At 28.9% G+C, this 21,436-nt stretch overlaps 6 protein-coding genes across 6 annotated transcripts; 2 read left to right on the top strand and 4 right to left on the bottom strand.

The window, feature by feature from the left end:
- Positions 1–3,282: 3,282 nt before the first annotated feature.
- Positions 3,283–4,110, top strand: PGO_121730 (hypothetical protein, conserved; the record flags this gene model as incomplete). The annotated part of the gene is made up of 1 exon (XM_028688967.1): positions 3,283–4,110. The coding sequence occupies one exon, from the start codon at positions 3,283–3,285 to the stop codon at positions 4,108–4,110; it is 828 nt and encodes a 275-aa protein (XP_028544768.1).
- A 2,415-nt stretch (positions 4,111–6,525) lies between these two features.
- On the bottom strand, positions 6,526–7,518 carry PGO_121720 (hypothetical protein, conserved; the record flags this gene model as incomplete). Its single annotated transcript, XM_028688966.1, has 2 exons — positions 6,526–6,668; positions 7,197–7,518. The coding sequence occupies 2 exons, from the start codon at positions 7,516–7,518 to the stop codon at positions 6,526–6,528; spliced, it is 465 nt and encodes a 154-aa protein (XP_028544767.1).
- Positions 7,519–8,340: 822 nt separating this feature from the next.
- PGO_121710 (60S ribosomal protein, mitochondrial precursor) lies at positions 8,341–9,554 on the bottom strand (the record flags this gene model as incomplete). The annotated part of the gene is made up of 4 exons (XM_028688965.1): positions 8,341–8,364; positions 8,729–8,827; positions 9,204–9,292; positions 9,437–9,554. The coding sequence occupies 4 exons, from the start codon at positions 9,552–9,554 to the stop codon at positions 8,341–8,343; spliced, it is 330 nt and encodes a 109-aa protein (XP_028544766.1).
- A 552-nt stretch (positions 9,555–10,106) lies between these two features.
- PGO_121700 (hypothetical protein, conserved) lies at positions 10,107–11,646 on the top strand (the record flags this gene model as incomplete). The annotated part of the gene is made up of 2 exons (XM_028688964.1): positions 10,107–11,445; positions 11,594–11,646. 2 exons carry the CDS (start codon positions 10,107–10,109, stop codon positions 11,644–11,646), a joined length of 1,392 nt encoding a protein of 463 aa, XP_028544765.1.
- A 646-nt stretch (positions 11,647–12,292) lies between these two features.
- PGO_121690 (hypothetical protein, conserved) lies at positions 12,293–17,731 on the bottom strand (the record flags this gene model as incomplete). Its single annotated transcript, XM_028688963.1, has 1 exon — positions 12,293–17,731. One exon carries the CDS (start codon positions 17,729–17,731, stop codon positions 12,293–12,295), a length of 5,439 nt encoding a protein of 1,812 aa, XP_028544764.1.
- Positions 17,732–19,568: 1,837 nt separating this feature from the next.
- PGO_121680 (mitotic-spindle organizing protein 1) lies at positions 19,569–19,799 on the bottom strand (the record flags this gene model as incomplete). The annotated part of the gene is made up of 1 exon (XM_028688962.1): positions 19,569–19,799. One exon carries the CDS (start codon positions 19,797–19,799, stop codon positions 19,569–19,571), a length of 231 nt encoding a protein of 76 aa, XP_028544763.1.
- Positions 19,800–21,436: the final 1,637 nt, after the last annotated feature.

Raw genomic sequence — 21,436 nt, 5'->3', positions numbered from 1 at the left:
TATCCTATAGGTAAAGGCGAATAAAACTGCATATAGATACAGAGATTTACGTATACATATGTACGTTCATGCATTTTGAATAATAAAATTGTAAGTGAACTTTCAATACGCTACTATAAAGTATATGTTAAGTGTGTGAAATTTTCATATATGTTTGTATATACTTATATATATATCCATACAAGCAAGTACCTGTCTGTATAAATATATATATATATATAAGCATAGTCTATTCCTTTTGCTTATGTAGAGAAAAAAACAAACGAAATTAAATAGACGGATGTGCCAAACGACACTAAAGGTGGCATTTTTGTTTTTAATGAACAGAGTTATTAGTGCATATAAATACATATGTGTTACATATATATTGATATATTCTGATTGTCGAAAAATTTATGTTTATGTGATTCTACATATTCTAAGAAAAATCAAAAGAGATATAATAATAAATGAGAACAACAAGAAAATTGTGGTGAACGAATTGTATCATTTTTTTTCGTCCCTTTCGTCTTTCTCGCCTATTTAGTCATTTTCGTCTATTTCGTCTTTTTCGTCCATTTTGTCTATTGTGTCTTTTTTTTTTTGTTTTTTTCTAAATATTATCATGCTGTTCATGCAAAATAACACATGCGTATAAATGCTTGCTTGTATGCATATGTGCAAGGAAGCATACTTGTATAGTCCATCGTGCATTTTCATACATATTTTTATTGTATTTTCTCGCATGTGCACATATAATTATTCTTAAATTCATTTTTGTAAAGAATTAAAAATATATATTATCACTGCCTAATCACATAAATACACACCACTGTAAAGAATTTTTTAATGACCTATTAATCCCCATTGTGAAGAAAAACATAATAAAAGAAATTGAAAAAAAGAAAAAAAAAAAAAAAATATACATATATATATATATATATATATATATATATATATATATATATAACTATGCCCACATATAATCATGTTTAATTAAAGTAAGATTTAGTAGTATGTTTATATTTTATTGTGCATTTAATTATTTTTTTTTTTTATTTGATTTCTAATCTTTTTAATATATCTTTTGATAGCTTTGTTTATTGTCATAGTTGTAGATATACTTGCACATAAGAATATCATTTACCTCTCCCTCTACCTCTTTATATTTAATAGTGAAGTGTAAGAGGGGGCATTAATTAATGCATGCATCATTATAATATGCATACATAATCATTAAGAACTTTGAATACATACAGACATCCTCTTTTTCAAATCTGTGTAGATACATGTATTGATAACATCCACTTCGAATACACGCTGTATTGAAGAAAAAACTTCCCTTTTAATAATCCTAACATTTTAGCATTTTTAACACGTATATATGTGCGTGCATATTTATACTTTTGATATGTGCATGTACATGTATATATATATATATATATATATTCATACATTTTCTCTCTCTTCCCATTTTTTTCCATACGCATTGTACCTTTTCATTTTTACATTTTAAAATCTTTAGAACAGTTCTTCATTTCAACCTTGTATGAGGGCCCATGTTGCAAAATATTTGTGCAAATGTGGCACTTCCAGTATTTTTGAAAGCAGATTTGCAATTTTCATTTCATATTTTACATTTTTTTTATAGATTATTCTTAAATTGACACTTTTTTTTTTCTTTTCTTTTTTTTTTTTTTTTAATGCGGAACAACAGTGCATATATATAAATATGTATGCATTTATATGTACATGTGTACATGCATAACTACATTACGATTGTGGCAATCACACACTTTGCGTACGTTGAAAACCACGTTCTCCACGCATTAGTATCTTTTTTTTAAAGCATTAATATTTACATGAACAGTTCATGTGGAAGAACTACATGAGCCTCTTTTATACGTGATTACATAAATGTGTGAATATTTCAAACGTATTCTTATATAATTGTGCATGGCAGATATAAATATTACAAGCATACACAGTTATCATAAATATGTGAGTGCATAATAATATACTCGTATAGCTTATGTAACACCTTTTTGTACATATCACATACTTGTGTATCGTGATGAAGGAAGGAAAGCAAAAAGGCTTCCTGTACTCTTGTTACACTCTAAGCGTATATATGTATATATATATATGCATATATGTGGCTTGTTTTTGAGCGAAAGTTTTTCTATGCCAGCATTGTCGTTTCTGTTGCCGTTCCGTTAGATCATATAGGTATACAGCACAACTAAGATATGGTGTACTTATGGTGCACATTTCCAATATTGAAGGATATTTTGTGTTTATGCATCATTGAATGCTTACATATCACACATATATCAACGCACACATGAAGTTGTGTTTGGTACACATGCTTAATATGCTAATATATATATATATATATATATATATATATATATATATATATATATATATATATATATATATGTACATGCATTTATATGTCCATATATGTATTAACCTTTGTAGTTACAAAATATATAACACACCATTAAAAGGAAAGAAAAAAAATACATTGTTGAAATTTTATTTTGACCACTACTTCACGAATCATTTTGCTTTAATGGCATGTATACTTACGTGAGCAAATGCATGAGAAAATATATAACTAAACATATCTCTAAACAAATAAATATATACATTTTTGTATTTAAATTTTTTTTTTTCATATTTTATTTTATTTTTTTTAAATAAACAAAAATCCACTTTAACCACCACTCTTTTCTTTTCATTTTATAATTTCATTTTCCATTTACTGTGTGTAAATGTTTAATTGTGTACATGTATTCATATTTTAATTTATTCTAATTAAAGAGAAATTTTACAAATTTTAATGAAAACCAAACGAATTAATAACGAGTTTTTATATGTAGCTTTTTATTTTTTCACGACCTATGTATATCATATCTGAGTTTGTATGGTTGTACAAGTGTACACATACATGTATAACTCTATGTACCTGTATTCTTTTACACATATATGTATATATATGAACCAATAAATATATGAACAGCAATACGTATATATATGGCTGTTTATGAAATAAATTATTAACTGTTCATACTTTTTCAAAAAAAAAAAAAAAAAATTTCATTATTCATTGCATAATAGCTTTAAATTTTGTGAGAAGCAACAGAAAAAAAAAAAAAAAAAAAAAAAGTCAATAAAGTAACGAATAAAACGTGGAAACTTGAAGAATTGCCACTCAGAATTGTAGCATAGAATCCCTTGTATTCTGCAACTTTTTTTTTTTTTTTTTTTTTAACACATAAATATTGGAGGAACACCATGGAACTGCTTAACCTAAAGAATGAGGACAACATGTCTATACAGACAATGAGATATTCCGATCTACAATTCGAAACGAACACAGATATTTCATCCAATGAAGAATCTCCATTTTTTTCAGTTGGAGATTTTCCTAATGAATTACACAGTAGCTTTGATGACATTTCTGATTATATATTAGTAGATGAATCAGATTTGAAAAAGGAAAGGTCAGATATTACAAGTAGTGAAAGTAACATTATTGTAACGTCCAAAGGTGGAGTTATGCCTATTAAAAGAAGCACTAGTGTAAAAATAAAAAAGGAAATTAAAAGTACTAGTTGTTCTGATGAAAGTAAAACTGCAAGTGATAACACAAATAATGAAGAAAACAAAAAACCAGGGTTATGTAGAACCTTAGGAACTGAAGGAAGGAAGAGGATGCTAAAATTGTTAAGGAGGGCTTATAAATATAATGAGGAATGTAAAACTATAATGAAAAATAAAAACCCACCATTATCAATAAGTTATTTACCATATTTCAATCTCTCCATGTTATGGCAGCTAGCTGAAGACTTTGGGGTCTACAATGAAGCTTTAAAAATTCACAAGGAGTGTATTAAAAAAAGAAATGCCAATGTACGATTTAAAGCAAATAGTAAAAATGGTGCTCATTATAATTTACAAGATATAAGCAAAAGTGGAAAATCTGTTAAGACAGCAGAATATATGTCAGATTATATGTGTGCAAATATGGATACCCAAACCGGCGAAGATTTTGACACTACTAACACAACATTAAATGATGAAGGCCAAGGAAAAAGGAAAAGAAAGAAAAGCAGTTTGTGAAGTGGATGAAGCTGTACATGGAGTGAACAAAGCTGCATATGGAGTGAACGAAGTTGCATATGGAGTGAACGAAGTTGCATATGGAGTGAACGAAGTTGCATATGGAGTGAACGAAGTTGCATATGGAGTGAACGAAGCTGTAAAGGATAAATTTTTTCGAAAAAAACAGAATTCCCATTTTTGAAGACAAAAACCCTTTTCTATCCATATTTATCTATGCATGGTATACACATTTTAGATAAACATGCCTAAAAATTGCATATATTTTTATGCACGGGTGCAACAAAAAAAAAAAAAAAAAAAAAACGCATGATAGTGATTTGGGTAGGTGTGAGGGAATTGGGAATTTTATTTCCGTGACGTCGTAACCTCCATTGGAATCAATTACTGATTCAGATAAACCAACGAAATGCATGCATCCCCCGAATGACATATACATCAATCATACTAGGCAACTCAATCCATATACATTCTAGGAAATTCTTTTTTAATCCTATTTTTCATAATTTTTTTTTTAAAGTTTGGGTTCATTTTATCGTGCAATTTAATCATAACTCCTACGCGCACATGACTTAATCGCACGCATCATTTCAAATGGAAAACCCACCCCCACATGCTGATATATATATATATGTATATATATCCACGTGCATACGTATATATGTGTATATATACCCATGCAACATGTAGTTATAGAATTTTTTAATTTCACCTGTCAAAAATAATGAATTTTAATTTTCTTTTTAGCATATTTTACATATCTTCGTATATGCAATTATATGTGAAGGTGTTACATGTGTTCAATTACTGAACTCTGTCTGTGAATCCTGCAGATATATATTATGTGTACACATATGTTGCACGTCCTTATGCATGTGTTTAATTTTTATCAAACCCGTTTCATCCGTTTCAAGACATACATCACTTACCTTCTTTACAGATTTTTAACGCTTCTTTTCAATATACATGTATATGTGCACATATATGTCTAAATAAGTGCTCATTTATGTCTAAATATGTGTATATATATATGCGTATATATGAGCCAATATGTGCGTCTACATATGCACGCATGCACGCAGACGTATATATATTTCCCTTTTATAACAAATATATGTATATATATGTATCATACATATGCTTTACAAGATGTGTACACATTTATCTATTTATTCGTGGATTTATTTATCTATTTATTTATTCATTTATCTATTTATTAACCTATTTATTAATCTTTTTACGTATCCATTTATTTATCCATTTATTTATCTTTCTATTTATCCATTTATTTATCTTTCTATTTATCAATTTATTTATCTTTCTATTTATCCATTTATTCATTATTTATTTCCTCACACATCATTCCACTTTACATGAGCCATATATGACCCTATAATTTTAAGCTTTAGTTTTAATAATGCAATTCTTTTTCTACCTACATATTATACCCCCATGTATTAATTTTATGCACTTTGAATGTGTTTATATATATATATTTTTTTTTTTTTTTTTTTTTTATTAAACTTCATGTTATTAATCATATTTCCCTGATTTTTAATTGTCCCTTGGTAGAAATATTAACAAACATATATTTTAAATTCTATATCGAACACTTGAAAAAAGTATCTATATCTAAAAAGTTGTTTATATCTAAATATGTACTAACTGTAGCAATTACAAGGTCATATAATTAGAACCCTTAAAATTTTTCACATTTTGTAAGCTTCTCAACTCATGAATGAAACCATTCTTATTCCTTTAAAAAAGGAAAGTTTTAAAAGAGGAGAGAACTTAAAAGGGAAATAAGAAACGTGAAAATACTAGGAAAAAAAAAAAAAAAAAAAAAAAAAAAAAAAAAAGCACAATAGCGCATACATTGTTGGAGTTATATGCTTGTTAAGAGGCTACCATACCTTTTCTTTTAATTCACTACAAGTATTGTCACCTTTTATATCTCCAAAGGTATAAGACCCCCTCCTCTCCCCGCCATTCATACATATTATTTGAACATTTGTACGTGTGTCTAGGACTATACATATATATAACTACCTTAACAGAATTCATTTTGAAATGTTCTTAAAAGATTTGCGTATTTGTTATTTTTCTCGACTTACGTTATCAAACAAAAAAATGGGGAAAAAAAAAAAAAAAACTTCCACAAAAAAAAGGGGAAGCAGCAATAAATGGTAGTTCAACAAATATGGAAATTCACACTAATGTACATTATACACTTATCTGCCCTTAGTACATTCATTTAAATTACCAGAAAAAGAGGGATAGTGTAACAAAAGCGACATAACATAATTAGTCTAAAATATAAGTTTATCCCAAAATACCGTAAAAAAAAAAAAAAAAAAAAAACTTCATACACACATGTGCACATATTCTCATAACATGGTAATAAGTCACATCTACTTATTCGTTAGTCTTCCATTTGCTAAAAACATTTGTTTTGTTATTTACCAACATCCTATAGTATATGAAATAAATCCAGAAAGATATATGAAGGTAAAACAAAATATTCATCGATATGTTTAACATCATCTTGCTCCCAATGCCTAAAAATGAAATATAAAGTTTCATAATTGCGTTTTGGTGATACACGTGACAAGGATGGATGAGAATAAGAGAATATCACACATCAGCGCCCCCTGTTATATTCAAAGAATTGATTAATGCAAACTGGAAAGGAAAACTCTAATGTGTCTATTATTTTGCATTTCTCAAAGTTATGAATTCAACAGAAATGAAAAACAAATGGTGATTTTCGTTTATCATGTAATACAGATGTTTTTGTCTACCACATCTGCCTTGTCAAAATCGAGCATTTCTTTTCATAAAAAAAAAAATTTCAATTTTTCATTCATACATTCTCTCGAAATTTTTATTCTAAATGGTGAGAATACGTGGAAACTAAATGTTTAACATTATGGGAAAACGCGGGCTGATGTAAATAGCATGGTTTTTTTTTTTTTTTTTTTTTTTTTTTTTTTTTTTTTTCTATTCCCCAATTTTACAATTTTTTTTTTTAAAATAGTGACTAATAATTCCAATTTGTAAAAAGAACAATTTTTAACAAAAATTACCTGCCCATTCTTCATTATCCATTTGAATATAGAAAATATTATTTTTTGGATCATAGCTTGTCTTGGGTACACCTACTAAAGCTGCTCTTGAGAAATCATGATTAATATCCAAATACCTTGTACACCTTTTTGTTTTCTTTTTTAGTGTATGTATCAATTCTCTACATTTCCAATATATAAAACCTCCATGGGTTGGTTTACTAATATAAATTAATTTCTTCCCATGAATCAAATTATTTGCTCCTTGTTGTATGTTCACTCCACTGTTTCCATTTTTTAATACTTCACCAACTTTGGAGAAACATATCTTGCTGAAATTCATTTTTTCTTCTTTCTTCTGTTATCCTAAATGTTTTTACTTCATTTCAGTTTCATTTGTTCGCATTTTAGTACAAATGAAACTGCGTTTAGTGCTTTTCAGGTAAAGAAGTGCATAAGCATATGAGAATGGGTGAATGAATAAATTTATGCATGAATGTACATAAAAATATATGTACTATGTTATCCATATAAAACTTTTTACATAAATTTATGAACTCTTTTGGGTAACATTTATGGGATTTATATATTTTTTTTTTTTTTCCACTCTCCTTTTTTTTATTTTTACTTTATTTTTCTTCCCCTTTTTTTTTTTTTTTTTTTTTTTTTTTATGTAAGCGTGCATATGGTATACCTTTGCCTAGTACAGAAAGTGCGATAATTTTTTTTTCTTTTTTCCTGAAAATTCAAGCGTTTTTAAAAAAAAAAAAAAAAAAAAAAAAAAAAAGAAGAAAAAAGAGAAAAAAAAATTATGAACATGTCAGGTAAAAAGGATTCTCATTAGTGTTCGTATGTGTGTGAATGTAGAGTATGTATATAAGTATAACTATGTAAGTATTAATGTGTGTGTTCATATGCATAACTATGCACGTATTCTTGTGTGTGTTCATATATGTAACCTGTGCATAAATATGTGTGCAATTTTTTGGCCTTTTCAAGCGGACACACAAAATTTGAAAAGTGAATGTCCAAATATATAACAAGATTAATGGAAAAATTAAGTGGAACCGTAAATTAATCTGAACTGTTTTAAAATGATCTAATATGTAGGAAATCGGAATTCCATTTGAAAAACTTCTTTTCTCTTTTGTGAAATAGTCCACTGTCAGTAGCCAATATATTTAAAGTACTGTAAAAAAAGGGAAGAGAAAAATAAAACAAAATAGAATAAAGTAAAATAAATAAAGTAAAATAAAGTAGAATAAAATAAAGTAAAATAAAGTAGAATAAAATAAAGTAAAATAAATAAAGTAAAATAAAGTAGAATAAAATAAAGTAAAATAAAGTAGAATAAAATAAAGTAGAATAAAATAAAGTAAAATAAAACGGAGTTAACAAGTTCATATGTAGGGAAAAATATCACATTATCAAAGCAAACTTTCTTTCTCCCATAACTTTTTAATAAACACGGACATGGGAACTGTGTGAACAAAAATTAATGACACTATGAAATGATCAAACATTTATGCATAAAATTATATTTTATATATTACGTCTTTTATTTTCTTCTTATGGTTTCCCTTGATCAACCAACAGTCTGTTTTCTCTATAACATTAGTGTTGCAAATGGACTCAATTTCCCTTTTCAAAATATTTCAACCATGAATGTTCGTTTCGAAAAAAAAAAAAAAAAAAAAAGTGGAAGAAATCATTTAAGTAGGTTGTATGCAAATAGGAATAATTATTTATAAGTAACAAATAAGTTCGAATACCAATCATCCATGTTACTATTAGTATACACACGAAATATTTCACAATAGTCATTTTGTCATTAGCACTGAATGTAGGTGCCTGTCTTTTCCTCATATAGGTGCGTTATCTCAAGGCATCCTGTATACACACGACGAGAACGCTTATCGAAATTTTCACTTAAACATTAGTTTGAACGCGAACACTTTTTTGTTAGGATATGCCCCTGAAGGTTACTCGCAAAAGACGAGATTAGAGGAGTCAATCTATTTCATTTACCTCCTTGTTTCCTTTTATTTTTCGTATGACGGTCACGACGAGATTTTTGTTATTCTTGTACTTGAGAAAAACGGGTAAATTGTCCGACGCTGTTAAATGTGGAAAAAAAAAAAAAAAAAAAAAAAAAAAAATTAATTCCATGTGCCTCTGTCCATGTGTGTGTTTTTCGTTTTTTTTTTTTTTTTTTTTAATAAACTGAAAATAATGTCTTCCACCTTATTTAAAGAACATACCTGTTCTCCTTATATAAAAAGGAATTCGATTAATTTTTTTTCTGTATGCATTTAGATATTCATTATAAATACTGAAGTGAGCTTTAACAGTGTACATATATTTGATGAGAATATTCATACTTTTCAGTTGACTTGGGAAAACACCATACATTGTAACATTATTGTTTGAATACTTACGCAAAATATGTAGCACGACGGAGGATTACTACACCATATGCTTTTGTTTTCTTATGTATAACATTGCTGAATTTGTACATGTATTAAATTTTATAAATAAGCATTATTTAAGCTCGTTAAAAAGCTTACCAATTTTCTAATTCTAAAGGAGTTAAAAACATTTCATGAGATTAATCTTTTTTCTTTTATCCATAAAATTTGTCACTATACTGTTGCGAATTTTTTTTTTTTTTTTTTTCTTTACACCTTTGCTTGCAATGACATTTGGAGGACATGTACTTACCTTTAAGAGTTAAGTTGAAAAAAAAAAAAAAAAAAATGCAGCGGAATTGAAAAAGGAAAGCCGAATTTATTTATACAGTTATGTTGAACAATCTATAAAGTCGGGAAATGTGTTTGCAACAACCCATTTGAGAGAAAAATGCTAAGATGAACTATAAGAAAAAAAAAAAAAAAACAGAGCAATGAGAAGTTCTTAAAAATTGATGAAAGTATGAACAAGGGAATGCAAAATTCATGCCGGACGCTTTTTTCAGTTTTTAAAAAGAACGTTAAGAATTTTGCACAGAGAAATAAAAATGCAGAGTATGATATGATTAAAACCGTTATCCGAAGAGAAAAAGAAGTGAAATTTAAAAATATATTTCTTGGTGTAAGCTTAATTAATATGACCATGTTCATATTTACACTTTCCAATTATTTCGTTAAGAATGAAAAAGACTACTACGATAATATGGATATAGGAATTATAGACCATGTCGCGTTAAACGAATTTATTAGTTCTATGGGGGTTAATAATCTTCCCATATATTTAAAAAATAAATTTTTTAACAAATTGGTAAAAAATATCCAAGATGAAGAATATTCCTTTAAGGAAAATGCATTGTTGGGTCTACTGGAAATATTTTACAAAAATAAAAATGCTTATGCCGAAATTATAAGAGAAAATTACGTGGAACATTTAAATTTGATAAAATATATATTTGAAGAATTACAAAAGGGAAAAAATTTAGAATATACAAAAAAAAAAATTTTTTCCAGTATTTTGTTTTATTATATAAAATATTCTGATAACAATTTATCCCTACCGTATGATTATATTCAGGAACTTGTGAATAACCCCAACTTGTTTCATAATCTTGATCAAAGGGAAGACATTATATCCTACTTATTGTTAAAAATTGCTAAAAATGAAAAAAATATTTCAGAAATATATGAAAATGAAAAAGAATTTATCGAAATGTACACAAAGAGATCAGATAAAATGAAGTTGAGTATATCAGAGGATGAAATGGAAAAAAAAAAAAGTTCATATATGCCCATTATTCAATATTTAATTTTGCAAAAAAAAGACAGAATAGAGGATGATAAATCCATGTGGAATTTTTATTACACCATAAAAAAAAGTAATGAAAATTATAATAAACAAGAATGTCTTATTTTGTTTCAAAATTATTTTGACAAAATTAATTGTTCTTTTTATATAGAAACAAGTGGTATGACTCTTAAGAAGAATAACAGTAGTAATATTATGAACAAAATTTATTTGAAATATTTTGAAAATACAATTATTTACACATTCTTCTTCTCATTTGTTTTGCATAATATTAATGCTAAGGAGTACACCATGAAGAACTACCTTTTTGCTGCTAAAGACATATTCAGGAGTATTTACACAAATTGTATTATCAATGCCATTTTGTTAATTCAAAAATCAGTTACACAGAATATGAACATGTGTACATACGAAAATATAGGCATCTCAACATCTTTTCTTTTTAACGTGTTAAATTCTTTGGCCTTTTCATTCTCCTTGTACAAGTGCAAATATGGTATCAATGAGTAATGATTTAAAAGTAGCCCATTTTGTAACATTTCCATGAAACGTTTTTTTTACCATATTCAGTTGAAATGATTAATTTTTTTTTTTTTTTTTTTTTTTTTTTTTTCTTTCCTCCCTCATCATCACCCCCTTTTCAGCACTGGCTCCACTTCTGTTCTCACAAATCGTGAAGGATAACTTTTTTCTCTGATTTTATCCTGCATATCTCTGAGTCAATCATTTTCAAAATTGGAAAAATATAAGGGAAAAAAAAAAAAGAAAAAAAAAGACGGAATTGGCATCAATCCAGTAAAACGTAAGTAAATCATTCTGGATATATGAAGAACAAAAAAGTGCAGTTCTATTTTTTTTTTTTTTTTTTTTTTGCACAATTTGATATGAATGACGAAAAAAAAAAAAATGTAGTCCCATGAACGTCATTAGGTGTGGACTCCTTTTAAAAAATGAAAAAAAAAAAAAAAAAAAAAAAATGTTATAATGTGTGTAATTCAAATTAGACATATATATAATGTGGCGAGAAAATAATGAAATATTAGGATGAAACATGTACAAAATAAAAAAAAAAAGGAAATGAAAAGAAAAGAAGTTCAAATGTTGAAACTTTTTATCTTAACGTTTAGGCAAATATTTGCTCAAAATGGTAAGCCAAATTTACCCCAACGATTCTTCTACGTTTCAATGTTTGGATATTACCACAAATAAGGAGAACAAAATAAATGGAAGAAAAAAAAAAAAAAAAAAAAAAAAAAAAACACTTGGAAATACAACAAAAATTAGAAATATTTCCCAAGGTTAAAAACTCAAGTAAGAAATTTCATCCATATGAAAGTATCACTTCATTCTACGTGAATAAGCATTTTTTTTTTTTTTTTTTTTTTTTTCTCCCCACTAGATCTATCCATTGAAATATTAGTATCTGAAAATTCTTCGAGCCTTTGCAAGGATTTCCATTTTATTTTTTCACTTTTATTTGATACACTACTGTTTCGACTGGTTGAACTTGAGCAAGAATTTATCTTATCTTTGTGCACACATGTATTCCTTTGATTTCTATTTTTAATTAAATTGATGAAATGTGCATTTGTTATTTGTCTCTTTACAATATTGTCATATTTCATCAAGTGTTCCTTGGCATCATTCGACACTATAGTGTTGCTATTAAATAGAAACTTCTCACTCTCTTTCATATTCCCATCCTTTAAATTTTCATTCTTCTGAATATTACCAAAATTTATAATTTTATGAATAGGCATCTTGTCATAGTAATGTGCATTACTATTTTTTGGAGATTCTGACTTTAAGCAGTTTTCTCTTGTTGTCATTTTATCCAATTTTCTGCTATTACTTGTAGTATGTATATTTGTGGAATGAAAATGCTTATCCCATATATCCAAATGATTAGCATACACGACATTTTTGTATCTACCCTTTCCTCTTTTATCTCTCTGTTTCTTCAACCGGTTTATGTAATTTTCAAAGTTTGAATTTTCCTTTGTCCTATTCATGAAATTTTTCACATATGGTTTAACATAGGAGGAGGTACTTTCTTTTTTCTTCAAAAGTTCCAAGTTTCTACTCTTAGTGGGAGAAGTCGGAGAAGTCGGAGAAGTGGGAGAAGTCGGAGAAGTGGGAAAAGTCGGAGAAGTGGGAGAAGTCGGAGAAGCGGGAGAAGTCGGAGAAGTGGGAAAAGTCGGAGAAGTGGGAGAAGACGGAGAAGAAACATTGGAAGAGCGAACACCAACGAAATCTCTTTTCTTACTCTTATAAGACAATAAAAAATTGTTAAAATTGGAATTAAATATAGAATTTAAGTCGAATCTCTCGCTTCCTTCAGCTTCGTCCTGTTGTTCTTCTTTTACTTCATCGTTTTCTTCATCATTTTCTTCATCATTTTCTTCATCATTTTCTTCATCTTTTTCTCCCGCTTCTCTCTTTTTATTTATTTGTAATGAGCCACCATTCATTATACTTTTCTTAATTTCCATCCATTTGGCATGTTTTTCCCGATTCTGTTGACTCGGCAGATGTGGAAAACTGTTATCACACCCTAAATGCACATTCAAAGTTTTATTAACAATTAGATCTGCTTCTTCCTGAAAGATTTCCCTTTTCATGTTTACAAACGAAACATTTTTTTCGGTTCCCTCTTTATAAAGAGAATTTCTTTCAACATAACCAGCTTTTTCTCGTTCATGCAAATGTACATTTTCTTCCTCCTTTTCTTTTGTCACAATTTGTGCATTTTCTTCCTCCCTTTCTTTTGTCACAATTTGTGCCTTTTCTTTCCCCATACAATAAGAATCAAATGGTGAAGCACGTTCCACATTGGATACATTGGATGACTGATTTTTATCAGAAAAAACTGAAAAAGAACTAACATTTCCTGTGTCATTTTTTCTTTTTAAAAAATGATTTAATTCATTATTTTCCAAATTGGAGTAACTATTTTCCCACTTTTTACCTGATTTGTTCATACGTTTTGAAATTTTAAAAAAATTATTTTTTCCATTTTTTTTACTACCATTGGGTAATGATTCTTCCTCAATTTCTACGTATTTGTTACTATCATTACCCATCAGATAAGAGCAATTAATTTCTGATATGAAATTATTATGTTTTTCTACGTCATTTGTTACACCCTGTTTAGTATATCTATTTTGTATATTAATATGAAATTCCTTCGAGTTCTTTTCATCCTCAGCATTGAAGGTCATTTCATTTAGAACTTTTCTAAACCCAGGAGAAGGTAGCATAGGAGTATGTCCCTTAATTTCATGAATTAAATTTCCCGTTTCTACAATGTTAAAGGAGTTACTAAATTTTTTTTCATTCTCAATTCTTGACAAATTCACGGGAAAATTACTAGTTGATTTTCTCTTGCTTTCGATATTTTTGTATATACTCTTCAATCGTTCGTTAATGATAAACAAGCCGTATATATTACTTTTGCTTCTGCATTTAGTAAGTAGGTAAGACCGGATATCAGTGTGGCTCTTCAGATTTTCCAAACGTTCAGACGGGAGGTGACTCTTATCACCCTCGCAGATGAGTTTATTCGCATCGTCATCACATACATCGCTTTCATTCTCATATCCATTCGCATATCCATTTCCATTCTCATATCCATTCGCATATCCATTTCCATTCTCATATCCATATCCATTTCCATTTTTATGACTAAATTCCACTTCCATTCTCTTTGCACATCCCTGGTTTATATCACTGTATTCCTCATACTCACTCCCTTTAACCAAGAAATTACGTGGAAAATCAGAACCTCTCAACAATGTGTGCAACACCTGCTCCTTCCTCATTTCCCAAGTGCTGTTATGAGAACCGTGTCTATTAAGTAATTCTTTCAGGTTATTTTTTTCCCTCTTCATCACAATTTCGTTAGAATTTATCTTTTCTATCTTTTCGCTTTGTATATTGGCTAAGAAGTAGTCAATCGTTTTGTTTTTTTCCATGTCATCATTTGTGTGATTTCCCTTTGTTACTCCTTCTTTTGTGTATTTTTCACTTTTCTGCGAAATATTTGTATAGATTCCAATTTCCTTGCTCCTTTTTATATTTTCACATCCATTCAGAATTGAGCTAGATATAGGTAATTCTCCCCTACTAACAATTTCGTGATTATTTTCATCTTCCTCACCTTTTGCAATGCCAGAAGAAGAATCTTTTATCACAGGAATGCATCTTTCAGTCCTTGCTGTCCAACTATTGGTTGAGTTAATTCCAAAATCGAAATTTGGAACATCATCTGACAAACTAGGTTTCTTATTCAATATACTGGTCATATTGTATGTTTTGTTTAGTGGTATTACACTATTACTGAAGCTGAATATGTTATACTTTTTCAAGCTATATAAATTTAAGTCATATAAATATTTATTGCTACGTAACTCTTTATTAAACAAATTGGTCGAATTCAAATTGCATGTAATTTTTTCATTTTTTTTCATTTTTTTTTTTTTCTTCTTCTCACCAATTCTGCTTTTTTCTAAAAAGTTACTAATGTGTTGAAATCGGTTAGAAATTGGCACCTCATTGTAACCTGATCCATAAGTTTTAATATCCATATTATCCCTAGCTAAATTGACAATGTCTTGTCTTACATCAGAAATGTGTATTTCTTTTTTTTCCAAATAGTATGGTTTCTTATTCTCCTGATCATACTCAAGATTGTTAAGATAGTCTTCCTCATCTACTTTTTCATAATCTTCCGTATTTTTTCGTCTGTCCTTACTGCTACTTCTTTTCTCCTCTGTTATGCATTTTAGTTTGCTTCCACTGCCTTCGAATACATTAAGGGCGTACTTTTCTTCAACATTAGGATTTTCCTCTTCCGTGGTATCATCGCTTTCCTTATCACTGTCATCTGGACTATTATTTTTAGAATCCCAATTGGTAGTTAAAATTTTCTCCCTGTTGCTTACTGCTTTTACGAAATTTTTTCCCTTTTTTTTCTTTAAGTTAATTTTTTTTTTGGAGTTGGTTTTTTTCTTTCTCTTTGTGTATTTTCCTTCACCAGTGCTGCTCGTTTCTCTTGCACCTTTTACCTTACCTTCTTCGTTATCTTCTTTATCTTGAGTTATTTCCCTGGGATGGGTCGTAACTTTATGCAGTTTGCACGAATTGTTTCTTTCCAAATTGTGTCTTTCCAAAGTGTCCCTTTCCAAAGTATTTCTTTCCAAATTATGCCTTTCCAAAGTGTCCCTTTCCAGACTACTAGCAACACTGGATGAACTGCACCCTGCGTGTGACTCATCCTTTGCATCTGTAGAATCGGAATAATACTCTATATGCACACCTTTATTTCCTTCTTTTGCATTTAAAAAATTTTTGTTAAAAACAGAATTTTCTTTTTTTAAAAAATCGTTTTCATTTTTTAGACTATTAATTTGATGCTCCATTTTGCGAATATTTTCACTAAGATCCTGATTTGACTTTCTCAACTTGTCATTATTAAGTCTGTATCCTTCTATGTTATTTTTCAAATATAACAAATCTTTTTCATATTCATCTATTTTTTTAAAAAGATTCTTCTTGCTGACTTCGTTTAGTTCTTTTTCCTTTGCTAGATCATCATAAACATTTTTTACTAATAAAATATCATTAACCATATTTTTAATATTGTCATTTTTTTTATTTATTATTTCATTCAGCGTGAGTATCTCCTTTTCATATTTTTCTGTCTCCATTTTTATTTGTATATATTTTTCTTTTTCTTCGTTTAGTAAGATAGTTAGTTCATTTTCCCGTTCCTTCATCTTGGTTATTTTGCTTTGACATTCTCCTAGTTCTGCCTTGTGTACTTGGATGAGTTTTTCCCTCTCGTTTGCAGCCTCTTCGATAATTTTCTGTCTCTCGTTTGCAGCCTCTTCGATAATTTTCTGTCTCTCGTTTGCAGCCTCTTCGATAATTTTCTGTCGCTCGTTTGAAGCTTCTACAATGATTTTCTCTCGCTCGTTTGCAGCCTCTTCGATGAGTTTTTCCTTTTCTTGAGTTTTTTTTTTTTCATCATAGTATTTACTTTTGTAATCCCTCAGTTGAGTATCGAATTCTTCTTGATACGCATCAATTTTTTTTTTAAAATAATTTTCCCTTTCATCCAACTCAGACTGTATAACTAAAACCCGTCTATCATAAGATTCCTTGATTTTCACAATTTCTTCATCATAAATATTTTGAAGTTTTTCCATTTCATTTTTCATGTCATTAATGCTTTTACTGAGAATATCATTTTTTTCTTTTATTATTTTTGTTTCCTCATTGGTTTTATATTCTTTTTGTTTCGATTCTTCCATTTCTGCTTTCAGTCTATAAATTTCATTAATCAAGTATGCATTGCTATATACATCATCCTTTTCAAAATTATTCAAAATATTTCGAATTCGATAGTTTTCATTAAACCCTGTTGAATTTTTTTCTGTACTAAGCTTACAATGAATGGTGCCTGAATTAGGCACATTACAACTTCCAAAATTGGAATTAACCAAATCTGTACTATGTACATTTTGTATTCCTTCAAAAAGGGATAAATTTTTGCTTTTTCCTTTTCTTTTAGCATGAATTATTTTTTTTTTTGTTAAAACATTAACGATATTTTCCTCATCCTCTTCTTCATCATTATTACTCTCGTTAAAAATGTCGATAAATTTCAATTTGTCTTTTTTCTCATTTCCTCTTTCTTTTCCTCTTTCTCTTTCTCTTTCTTTTTCTTCTATTCTTCCCTTTTTCTTTAAAACTTCTGAGGGGGACTCGTAGTTATCCATCCCTCCCCTTGCATCGTGAAGTCACTATAATGCTTTTTTTCTCTTGCTGACTTGTAATATCAATTTTGGATGACCACACGCTGATTCACTACTTCGGCCCAGACTTTCCTCACTAGTCTCCCTTCCTTCTGCACGCAGGAATGAAGTAAAGTAAAAAAGAGCTAAAATGAGGGAAAGACAAAATGCTACACATACACATAAATACACTCGCACAAACACACACACTCGCGCGGTAAGACAAATTGTCGCGCCTCACGGAGTTGATAAAAAAAAAAAAAAAATTCGGACTGACAACTAGGCAGATATTGTGTAACACGAGTTATGAAAACGAACCAAAATTTTTAATTTTGTGAATTTTTTTTTATAATTTTTGAGATTTTTGCAAGTTTGCGATTTTTGCAATTTTTACAATTTTACAATTTTTATAAACTTTCTTTTTTGTCTGGAGTAAAACTAGAACAAGAAAGTATTCTTTGTATGAAGGCGAAAAAAAAGTCTGAGATGGGGTGTATGCTTATGCATGCGTAATATATGCATATATGTGGTGTATAAATACATTTCTTACCAATTTGGGAAAAACCGGTCTTTGGACAATTTCATACTCTGAATGATTAATTATTTGCTCTTTTTCAGATTATTCTTACTTTATTTTGTTTATTTTGTTTATTTTGTTTATTTTATTTAGTTTGTTTATTCTGTTTATTTTGTTTATTTTGTTTAGTTTGTTTATTTTGTTTATTTTGTTTATTTTGTTTATTTTGTTTATTTTGTTTATTTTGTTTATTTTGTTTAGTTTGTTTATTTTGTTTAGTTTGTTTATTTTGTTTAGTTTGTTTAGTTTTATTTTTTCTTTTTTTTTTATTTTTTTTAATTTTCCCCACGCCACCGATTTTTCCAAAATGTGAAGAGTGCTATTATTCAGGAAAATATTACTTTTTTTTTTTTTTTTTTTTTTTTGCACTTAGACTAAAAATGGGCAAATATATATATATATTTTTTTTTTTTTTTTTTTTTTTTTTCACTTTTTCCTTTCTCCGTTAAAGGATTTTCATCACGAATTCATGTCCCCTTTTAGTCTCCCCAAAATATTATACTTATCTCACTTGTGTGCTTATTGGTTACACTCGTGGTATGCACATGACCCGAATTGTATTCATCCTGTATAAACAAGTGTGTGTTCACAGTTCGCAGTTACAATTTTTCTTTCCTACTTTTTCACACCCTTTTTTTGTTCTGTTTTTTCTCTATGATCGCACGAATTTTACTGAGTGTTACCCCTACGACCATTTTGTGATAAAAAGAAATTTCACCACTCGAAATCTGTTTTTCTTCTTTCGTCTTTTCCTCCTTTTAACAGAATCTACACATTGGTGGCAACTGTATGCAAGGGGAGTTCACAAGTAAAAGAAGAAAAGATAACGTAAAAAAAAAATTAAACGTAAAAAAAAAAGTAAACGTAAAAAAAAAAGTAAACGTAAAAAAAAAAGTAAACGTAAAAAAAAATGTAAAGGAAAAAAAAAAAAAAAAAAAAATAGCGTTCTCACGAAGAAACCAAATGCTTCATAAGAAGAAGAAAAAAAAAAAAAAAAATACATATGGATAACCCTAGGGGAAATAATATTGCTATAGAATATTTTTTTTGAAAAATTCTTCACTGAAAATGGCTTACGGTTTTAATAAGCGTTGTAACATTTTCTTCTCCATACAGAATTGATGAGAGAGAAGAAGAAAATAAAAATTTGTCCTCTCATCTGTTCGGTCGCTACTCATCCATATATACATATATGCTCATATGATCAAATATACAAATGGAAAAGAAGAATATTATATGCACAGATTATGTGTTTTCCTCCTTGTAATTTCCCATATTGTTACTTAAATTTTGTAGAAATTTTTGCTTTTCCTTTTTCAATTGGATAATAATATGTGAAAGAACCTTGGGACTGACGCCATATTCACATAGTTGTATTAAAATCACGATCGTTTCTTTGTCTAAATTTACGTTTAGTATGTTTGAAATTTCATAAATTATTTCGATGGCTTCTTTTTTTGCTTCTTTCTCCGCCATTGTCTATCGATATGTTTGTATTTCTTTCTCACAAAATTGTTAATTATGTTTTGTGTATATTTATAAATTGGGTAACTTTTTAAAAATTTTCTGTTTTGGATAAGCTTGTTCAGGAGGGAGAAAAAATGTGTGTGCGTGTGTAGATTTTCTTACTATTTGCTTCGCCTCACAATTGGCTTCCCTCTTTTTGGGTGTAGACTAAATCCAATTTGCTATTTACAGCGATTTATGTTCTGATCAGGGAAGTCCCTTTCTATTCTTATCGGGAAAAGTGCACAACGCTGATTTTATGTTTCGTGAAATTATGTCTATAAGCACGTGCGCAAATGGGAATCTACAGGGACTGGCGAGGGTTCCCAATTTGTTGCTTCACAAATTTTTTACCTTTCCAATTCGTAAGCTTGCCAATTTGTTATGTCGCAATTTCGTTATGTCACAATTTCGTTATGTTGCAATATTGTTATGTCGCAATTTTGTTATGTTGCAATTTTGTTATGTAGCCAATTTGTATTCCACGCTGCTGTTCTCATGCGCAGAGCTAGCTATTTGTGTTTTTTTTTTTTTTTTTTTTTTTTTTTTTTTTTTTTTTCCCTAAACAGCCATTTTACGCCTAAGCACGAAACACACATTTAAAAATAGGCCACTTGAGTTTTCAAACTTACAATTTTCAAACTTCCTATTTTCAAACTTCCTATTTTCAAACTTACAATTTTCAAACTTCCTATTTTCAAACTTACAATTTTCAAACTTCCTATTTTCAGCTTCTTATTTCTATATGTCACGTGAATGGGAAATAAATGTCAGTGGAAGGAGATTCTTATGTCAGTGGAGAGAAACACGCATAAAAGACTTGTCCCCTGCACATCGGAAAATTCCGAGAAAGCATTCATCATGTAACATTATCAATTCATGACAGGATATGCTTACATTGGTATGTAATTCTCTTACGCATAATTTACAGTTCGCTTATATGTTTGCTTATTGCACCGTGTGACCTAGTGATCGTTGGAATTTTCACAAATAAACATAATACAAAGTTTTAAAAAAAAAAAAATAAATGGAAATTATTATGCAGGAATAAGGCAGAAGAGGATAAAAATAAAGTAGCAAAAATGAAGAAGCAAAAATAAGTAGTTAAACAAGGAACTCTTCTAGTGCAAGAAATAAAAATAAAAAAAATAAAATAAAAAAAAAAAAAAAAAAAAAAGCAAAATTTCCACAGTGTAAAAATGAATAAAAATTGTGGGTTTACCCAATGGACGACTCCCTAAGTGTATATTTTACATGTGCGCGTACCGTATCTCACTTTTTGTTTCTTTTATTGGGAATATTTTTCTCAAATGAGATAACTCTTTTTTTTTGTGCACACTCGGGGAAACAGCAGTTTATGCTAATTCATTTTTTTTAGTGACTTATTTTGTGACTTGTTTTGTGACTTATTTTGTGACTTGTTTTGTGACTTGTTTTGTGACTTGTTTTGTGACTTATTTTGTGACTTGTTTTGTGACTTATTTTGTGACTTGTTTTGTAACTTGCTTTGTGGCTCTCCCCTTTTTAATTTCCACTCCGGAAAGTTCCCACCGAGCACTCCCATCCCCCGGCAGTTCTACATTTTGACAAGATTTCTATATAACATG

The sequence above is a fragment of the Plasmodium gonderi genome, assembly GCF_002157705.1.
Source record: "Plasmodium gonderi DNA, contig: Chr12, whole genome shotgun sequence".
Lineage (NCBI taxonomy): Eukaryota > Apicomplexa > Aconoidasida > Haemosporida > Plasmodiidae > Plasmodium > Plasmodium gonderi.
Note: the sequence above shows the minus strand (reverse complement) of the source record. Positions and strands in the feature narration are given on the sequence as shown.